This window comes from Myotis myotis, unplaced genomic scaffold, assembly GCF_014108235.1.
Source record: "Myotis myotis isolate mMyoMyo1 unplaced genomic scaffold, mMyoMyo1.p scaffold_m19_p_8, whole genome shotgun sequence".
Taxonomy (NCBI): Eukaryota; Metazoa; Chordata; class Mammalia; order Chiroptera; family Vespertilionidae; genus Myotis; species Myotis myotis.
In genome coordinates, this window is record NW_023416390.1 from 28,345,044 (window position 1) to 28,353,789 (window position 8,746).

The 8,746-nt window shown below is 41.1% G+C and overlaps 1 protein-coding gene across 15 annotated transcripts in view; it reads left to right on the forward strand.

Moving 5' to 3' along the window:
- The window catches only part of MFF (mitochondrial fission factor), a 31,353-nt gene extending 23,107 nt beyond the window's left edge, over positions 1–8,246 (forward strand). For 10 of the 15 annotated variants that reach the window (XM_036320437.1, XM_036320439.1, XM_036320441.1 and 7 more), the window contains 3 exons: positions 7–66; positions 2,806–2,890; positions 7,413–8,246. In XM_036320437.1, coding sequence (XP_036176330.1) covers positions 7–66; positions 2,806–2,890; positions 7,413–7,544 — 277 coding nt within the window. In that variant the 3' untranslated portion in view covers positions 7,545–8,246. Of the gene's footprint in view, positions 1–6; positions 67–1,189; positions 1,212–2,805; positions 2,891–7,412 lie in introns of those variants that run through there. The other 5 variants (XM_036320443.1, XM_036320446.1, XM_036320449.1 and 2 more) reach the window with 2 other exon arrangements.
- Positions 8,247–8,746: the final 500 nt, after the last annotated feature.

Consider the following 8,746-nt stretch of genomic DNA (forward strand, 5'->3'; position numbering starts at 1 on the left):
CCTTAGACCCGTGTTGCGTGGTGGGTCTGCTGCCGCCACTTCTAATCCTCATCATGACAACGTCAGGTAACTTTTGAGACTTTGTAACTACCAGGGTGAATAGCTGGCTGAATTTGTATTTTGCAGGCTGTAATGCATGTAGTAGCCATGCCTTTATATTGTAGCTTGAGCCTCTACAGTTTTCTCTGTGAGTACATCCTGCTTTTCTCGGAGAACAGTGAATAGTCACTCCTGACATTTGGCCACCAGACTGAGGAAAACACTTAATTGTACTACAGTATCATATATCCTCGATGTTTTATTTAAATCCAGTTTCATTAACATATAGGAGATCATGCTAAAATGGAAAATGTCACCTTAAATCTTGTCTTGTATGCATCCTTTTCATTGTTGCCTGAGCTTCTGTCTAGCGTTTTCTTTTTATTTAATTGTCTATAATATCATCTTCCATGAATAGAGAAAGCTGTCGATAAGGCATCATCTTAAATTGGGGAAAATCAGCATTGACAGTTTGAGTAAATTAAACATAAAGGGAATTTGTTTTAAGAATTTTTGTCATCTGTTGATTTTAGCTTTTCTCTTATTTTTGCCCCTTTCACACATGCTTAATCTGAGTAATAATTTCTTCTGTTAAGCACAGGACAGATAGAATAGCAATATAAATACTTAAGGTTCTCACATGCCAAAATCCCCATTTCCCATCTTCTAAGGGGGGAAATTTGGTTAGTGTTCACAGATACCATTATTGTAATTTTTTCAGAGTTCATTTTGTTTATTTAAGCACAAATACATTATCTGTAGCATTAGATTTAAAACTGGCAGCATTATTTCTGTGATGCAAGGAAGCTGGCACATTCATTTTTAGGCAGGAGAAGAGACAACCAGCAGTTTCTCACTGTAGGTAGTTCAGGTTAGAGGAATTGGAAGTGCCTTAGGGCCCTCCCACTCTGCCGACCTGTTTCTTCTGACGGCACTAACCACATCCATTGTAAGTTTTCCAATTTACTCCTAAGTTTGTCTCTATTTTCAGCCAGTGATCTGACTTAGAGTTTTTACTTCTGATAGAGGTTTTAGTTAAAAAAAAAAAAAAAAAAAACACATGGTGATTTTTTTTCTGTTTTAAGTTAAATTATATAAATTTTTTTGCCATATCCTTAGATTTTTTTGCAAATGAAGATTTTCTTTACAGATATTGAAACCCTTAATTAATTCAGGATTTAAATTGTGAGTAATCCTTTTCAATTGTACTTCGTTCTGTGTTCGGTCCAGGTCCCCTGACCTTTGAAGCAATTGCTTCTATTGTTTGAATTTTTCCCCAATTATTCATCTCATGCGTGACCTCACAGAAATAGAACAGTTTTGTTTTGAGGATAAAGTGTAGAGAAGAGGTGTCTCCAGCCCTTATTTTTTCTACTGATCACTTAATTCTGTCATAATGTTCAAAGGAATAATTAGTGCAGATGTTTGTAATCCCATAGTTGTAGCATCTACTAACTTTACAGCTTATTTCTCTAACTGCTGCAGTTACTCTCAGTATTCCAAGACATTCATTCTGTCCCCATGAGGAAAGGGGCAGTTTATGAGAAAGCAAGTTAGTTTAGACATCAAAGGCGCATTTAGAGATTGTTCTATATTACCTAGAGTTTAGTACTACCATGTTATTGAAACTGCATTCTGTCTGGTGTTTTTGGATGGTTTTAAATTGTATTTGAAACAAAAGAATTTTCTGAATAGATTTGTTTTTAACATGTCTGCATGAGAATTATATTTCTCCTTATACCCCTTTGTGTGGTAAGGTGCTTTTTATAATGGAGACCTACTTGGTATATTAGAAAATATATATGTGCCAACTTTGTAGATTGCATAGGAATAACTTTTAAATTCAGTTTATTTATATTCTGCTCATTCAGAACAGTTAATATGCCATTTTACTGAAATAACCATACAGGATTAAAATAGGATATAAACATGTGAGGTGTGTAAATTGTATCTCAATAAAGCTGTTCATTAAAGATATATTTAAAAAGTGGAAAACCAGGCAAAGAGGAAGAGTATTTGTGTGTATTTGTTTCTCAGCAGTTTATTGTCATTCATTTAAAAATCAGTGTCCTTTTAGAAGTAACTGCATTTGAACAAGAAGTACTTTTTCATGTGCTTTTTCTGGAGTTTGTCTTAGTGGCTTTCCAGTATTATTTTCTACACAACCTCTTAATTATTGATTATTGAGCTAGTTCTGGATCTCAATGTAGTGACAAGATGTATTCAGGTGGTTTTACAGTACAGAGTAATTAGAAATAAGAAGTAAAGGGTAGAAATGGCAAGAAAAGAGGCAATGAGAGGAGGAAGAGAAATAAATATGGTCAGTCTTATTTTGCTAGCTAGAGTTAGTGTCCCCGCCAGTGAGTCTCAGCAGGGGCTCCTTGCAGCCACACATGGACATAAGGTTGTCTAAGTATTGTATATTGTTATATTCTAGAGTGGCAGCCCTCAAGTCTTTTCACCCACGGGTCCTATTTAACAATGCCAGTTCCTCAAAGTTGAAAAGTGTCTCCTTTTTTGTATCTTTAGTCAGTATTCTTCTTATTCTCCAAGTTTCAGGACACTTGCCAATATTTAAGGTAGTTGTTATATTAAGTTGTTTTCTTTATTAGTAACAACGCAGATTGTAAAATACTTTAGGAATTTATATTGTTATTCCAATCTTTTGAACAATTCTTTGAACACTATACAGCACATTACATGACTTGTCAGGTATTGTTAGTTCTATTCTAATATTTAATTGTATTTTAATTTCTTATCTGCTAGGTATGGCATTTCAAATATAGATGCAACAGTTGAAGCAACTGCAGATGACATGAATGTTGTAGATGCAGTTTCATTAAGACGACAGGTATTTAATGTATCAAATAAGATATAATCCTAAGTGATATTCATATACTGTTTAAAGTGGCAGTTCCAACATTTCATCATATTCTCTCCTGTGGAAGTCATGAATGGAAATATTTTATCAGTCAAACTACTTATTAAACCATAATTGATTTTCCCATTTTGATTAAAGATGTATTAAACCACCATTCACATGTTTTGATCAGCATAAAACAGTATTGCCCGAATGGATTGATGTAGTTCTGATGAATAACAAAGAATCTTGACATTTTAGCGAACCAGGAAAGCCATAAAGGCTTGCTTGGCTTTTGGAATGTGGAACAGTCACTTTGGGCCTGTGTTTTTGTGTTTGAGAACTGCATTTTGGAACCTGCTCTCAGTGTGCGGAGGGTCTTTATATGCCTATTTCTCATTTTCTGTAGTAAGTCTTAGAACTACAGTTGCATATGTATATTTTTTAATACTTTTATTGATTTCACAGAAGAAGGGAGAGGGAGAGAGAGATAGAAACATCAGTGATGAGAGAGAAAAATATGTATATTTTTAATATGTACTCCCACCCTCTAGAGCAGTGATGGCGAACCTATGCCACGCGTGTCAGAGGTGACACGCGAACTCATTTTTTTGATTGATTTTTCTTTGTTAAATGGCATTTAAATATATAAAATAAATATCAAAAATATAAATCTTTGTTTTACTATGGTTGCAAATATAAAAAAATTTCTTTATATGACACGGCACCAGAGTTAAGTTAGGGTTTTTCAAAATGCTGACACGCTGAGCTCAAAAGGTTCGCCATCACTGCTCTAGAGTCACTCAGACATACACATATGTGGGGAAAGCATATTCAGTATTCTAATTGTGTCTATGCCAAATAGGCGTGGAGGGGAAAGAAATCAAAGTGAAATATTTCTAAGTAAAGATCAAGAAACTAAATATTTTAGCATAAGAATTAATCAGAGTATCATTTTAAAGATTTAATATAATACAAAGTTAATATGAAGCAAATACTTTTTCACTTTGAGTCTCATTTTGTTGAAACATAAATGGAAGCTATATCATAAGTTCTTACATATTTAATATATTTATTTATACTTCACCTATTGAAGAAAGTGATTTCTTTGACCTTTATCATTGATTTCACAATTATACCAACAACCTTGTTTTCTGAAAGTGTAATTTAAGTTTATGTTTTCACAGTGTTCATTTAAGCCTTAACTTAGAGGGTGAATTAGTATAGGACAGACAAAGATGCAGTTGTTATAAAATAGAGGCCCAGTGCACGACATTTGTGCACTGGGGGACATGGGGGGACCTTCAGCCTGGCCTGTGACCTCTCGCAGTCCGGGATCCCTCAGAGGATGTTTACCCCGAGGGGTCCTTAGCATTGTCATGGAGGCAGGAGAGGCTCCCGCCACCGCTGCTGCACTCACCAGTGGTGAGCCCTGCTTTTGGCTGAGCGGCGCTCCCCTAGTGGGAGCCCACTGACCACTAGGGAGCAGTTCTTGCGTTGAGCATCTGCCCCCTGGTGGTCAGTGCACATCATAGTAACCGGTCTTTCTGCTGTTCAGTTGATTTGCATATTAGCCTTTTATTATAAACTAGAGGCCTGATGCACAAAATTTGTGCAAGAGTAGACCTTGCTTCCCCCGGCTGCTGGCACCAGCTTCCCCCTGGCACCTGAGACCCAGCCTTCCCTCCGGCCTCCAGCAGGCACCCGGGACCTGGGCTTCCCTCGCAGCCCCAGCTTCCTGTCCAGAAGGATGTCTGGTCTAATTAGCATATTACACTTTTATTATCCTATCTAATAAAAGAGAAACATGGTAATTAGCCGTACCTCCGCTACCCTTCCCATTGGCTAATCAGGGCGATATGCAAATTAACTGCCAGCCAAGATGGCGGCCAGAAGCCAGGCAGCTTGAAGCGAATATGAGGCTTGCTTGCTTCAGTGACGGAGGACTCGAACGTGCCCCGCCTGCCGCTGCTGGCCTCTGAGCTTGCAGTTTGAAACATTGTTACAAATATAGAAGCTAAACACAACCCCAGAAACCTGCTTTCAGCCAGCCGGGATCTCAGAGCTGGAGTTGAAACAGTGTTTCCATTATAGAACCCAAACAAACCAGATACCTGCTTTCAGCAGCCGAGGCCTAAGAGCTGGAGCCAAGCCTCAGAGCTAAAGCTGGCCCAGAATTAAAAAAAAAAAAAAAGAATAAAAGAAGCAGTTGGGAGCTTCAGTCACCCGCCAGCCTGAAAACAGCCCTCAGCCCCTCACCCAGACTGGCCAGGCACCCCAGTGGGGACCACCACCCTGATCCAGGACACCCTTCAGGGCAAACCAGCCGGCCCCCACCCATGCACCAGGCCTTTATCCTATATAGTAAAAGGGTAATATGCCTCCCAGCACCGGGATCAGCGGAGCCGAGAAGCCTCCCGGCACCGGGATCAGCGTGACAGGGGGCAGCGCCCAAACCCCCTGATCGCCCTGCGGCTCTGTGTGTGACAGGGGGTGGGGCCACAACCTCCCTATCCACCCTGCTCTGTTCGTGACAGGGGAAGGCACCCAACTCCCTGATCAGCCCTGCTCTGTGCCTGATAGGGGGGAGCTCCCCAACCCCCTGATCGTCCTGCGGCTCTGTGTGTGACAGGGTGTGGCGCCCCAACCCCTTGATCAGCCCTGCTCTGTGTGTGACAGGGTGCGGCGCCCCAACGCCCCCCCCCCCCCACGGGCCCTGCTCTGTGTGTGACAGGGGGCGGTGCCCCAACTCCCCTATCGGCCCTACTCTGTGAGTGACGAGGGGAGCTCCTCAACCCCCTGATCGGCCCTGCTCTGTGCATGAGAGGGGGGAGCTCCCCAACCCCCTGATCAACCCTGCTCTGTGCGTGACAGGGTACGGAGCCCCAACCCCCTTGATGGGCCCTGCTCTGTGAGTGACAGGGGGCAGCGCCCCAACCCCCTGATTGGCCCTGCTCTGTGCATGACAGGGGGTGGCGCCACAACCTCCCCATCGGCCCTGCCTTGAGTGTGACGGGGCGGTGCCCCAACCCCCCAATCGGCCCTACCCTGAGCATGACTGAGGGTGGCATCGCAACCTCCTAATCCGCCCTGCTCTGTGCATGACGGGGGCCGGTGCCCCAACTCCCCAATCAGCCCTGCTCTGAGCCCGACCAGGGGCTGCACTTAGGGATTGGGCCTGCCCTCTGCCACCCGGGAGCAGGTCTAAGCCAGCAGGTCGTTATCTCCCGAGGGGTCCCAGACTGAGAGAGGGCACAGGCCGGGCTGAGGGACCCCCCCCTCCCCACCAAGTGCACAAATTTTTGTGCACCAGGCCTCTAGTTAAATAACTTGCACACGTGCTTTGAGACTTTAAAAGGAGTAGAAAGCCAGTTGGGAAACTATGATTTTCTAAAATAATTAACATAAGTGGAATCACCAGAAGATTCTACAGAATTTATATTTGTATGACCTGGCAGCAAGGGAAGCTGCTACTTCTGCAGCTCTCTTTGCTCCATTGCCTGTTTGGGAACCCAGTAGTCTGGAGTCCATTTAGTGTAGTGATGAGCAGCTCAGGGTCACTAGCTTTAGGATACAGAATGTAACCCACTATCGGGGTGGGGGTATTAAAAAGCTGCCTTGGGCCCTAACCCATTTAGCTCAGTGGATAAGAGTGTTGGCCTGAAGACAAAAGGGTTCTTCCGGTTTTGATTCTAGTCAAGGCCACATTCCCCTGGTTGCGGACTCAATCCCCAGTAAGGGACGTGCAAGAAGCAGCCAACCAATGATTCTCTCTCGTCATTGATGTTTCTATCTCTCTCTCCCTCTCCCTTCCTCTCTGAAATCAATAAAAATGTTAAAAAACAAAAAGCTACTAAAAAATGCTCAGATAGAAATATCTTAATGATTTAAAGCAATGACACTTTTCCATTGGCAGTAAAATAAGATTGGTAGTGTAAGAACATAGTATCCCATGGAACCAAATAAACTACCCATTTTGAGTAGTGGGAAAGGTAATTGTTAAACACTTTTATTGTTTACTGAATTGACCCTAACAGAACAGTGGTTGCTTAGCACTGATAAAAGAGAGGTACTTTCTCAGATGATCGGAATGGCCATCCCCGCCGTACCTGGGTTGCAGGTTCTATGGGGTCACATGTGGAAGACAACCTATTGATATTTCTCCCATTGGTGTTACTCTTTCTCCACCTCTCTTTCTCCCCCCCGCCCCCCCCCCCCCCCCCACCTCTCTAAAATCAGTAAACATCCTTGGGTGAGGATTTTTTTTTTTTTTTTTTTTTTAAAGAGGGAAGGAAAATAGACCCTTTCTAACTCAGAAATTTGGAGAAGGGAAAGAGAGAAGAGTATTTAAGTGAATCTTAGCTGTCATATGTAACTTTTCTATATAGTTTTTTTTTTATTTTGCTCCAAATGAAACTTCCCATGTTTATAATAATTATTTTGACAAATTATACTACTTTATAAGAATTTGATCACTTCTTGCATTAACGCTTCTATTTTGTTTTTCACTTAGATAATCAAATTAAATCGACGTCTACAACTTCTAGAAGAGGAGAACAAAGAACGTGCTAAAAGAGAAATGGTCATGTATTCAATTACGGTAGCATTCTGGCTGCTTAATAGCTGGCTCTGGTTTCGCCGCTAGAGTAACCTCAGCTCTCAAAAAATACTGTCTCAACAGCTGGAAATATAAAGAATTTGCAAACTTCCTTGTTTCTGTGTTTGCGTTGAATATGCCATTTTATAGTCCACGCCCTGAAAATGTACTTCTTCCAGAAGGGAAGGGGAAAGACTCATGTTTGCAGAGGTAAAGGTATATTCTGCCACTTAGCTGTATTCCCTTGTAACTAGTCCTGCAATAACGCCTACTTAAAATTCTCTCTTTGCATGTTGTGTAAATAGGCTCTGATTTGTTTTTTAAAAGGAATTAATTTTTTGCCACATCATTTGCATAAGTAATTCTCTGAATGGGGGTAGGTAGAGACTAGATTTAGAAAAGTATCTGTAAAAGAAAAACCCTTTACTTTGATCTGTTTCCCAAACATTGTTAAACAGTTTTGTTAATAGACATGCTCGCATCCACATTCAGCATTGACACATCTGAAAGTCATGGTCTGGTGTTAGAATTAATAAAATCAAGCCACCTCATGTTTCACCTTTATTAAAATAAGTCCTAATATTTTCAGCAGTTTATCTAATATGTGTGTAAAATATGTTTGTTTTTATTTTAGTTTTTCAGGTGGTTTTGTATAAGGGACATTTTTACTAAGTTCATGTGTGAATGATTTAAAAAACTACAGAATAAGGTACAATTGCAGTGTATTTAATAAACTGTCAACCAAAGCAATATTTGTTGATCGGAAGATTTTGTTTCATCATACTATGCTGTGAGCTCTGTCACATACTCTTATCTTACATGAACCCAAGTCTCTGTCTCAGGCGCAAGTCATGCAGCTAAGGGCTTGGCAGGAGCAAGACCCTATGTGCTGCTCTTAAGGAATTGACAAATCAATGGAGGAGGCCGGGAGTATGTTTATTAAGGAATTAGAAGATGATAAAAACAACTTTATTGAAGAAGAGCAATTTGAGATACAGCTGAAGGATAGGGAGAGGGTGGAGTGTTTCACGTGGTGGATAACAGTAAAAATTAAAGTGTAAAGATTCCAAAACAAGATTGAACGTGGAGGTGGAAGTGAGAAATAAAAAACAGCTTTGTAAATGACTAAGTACTTGGGGGAGGGGGTGTACAAATACGCATTTGTAAGTTTAGGTGCCAGAGCAAAGCTGGCATGTCCCCAAAAGATACCTAAACACAGGTGATCCATAGGCTTTTAGGGACTTAATTCA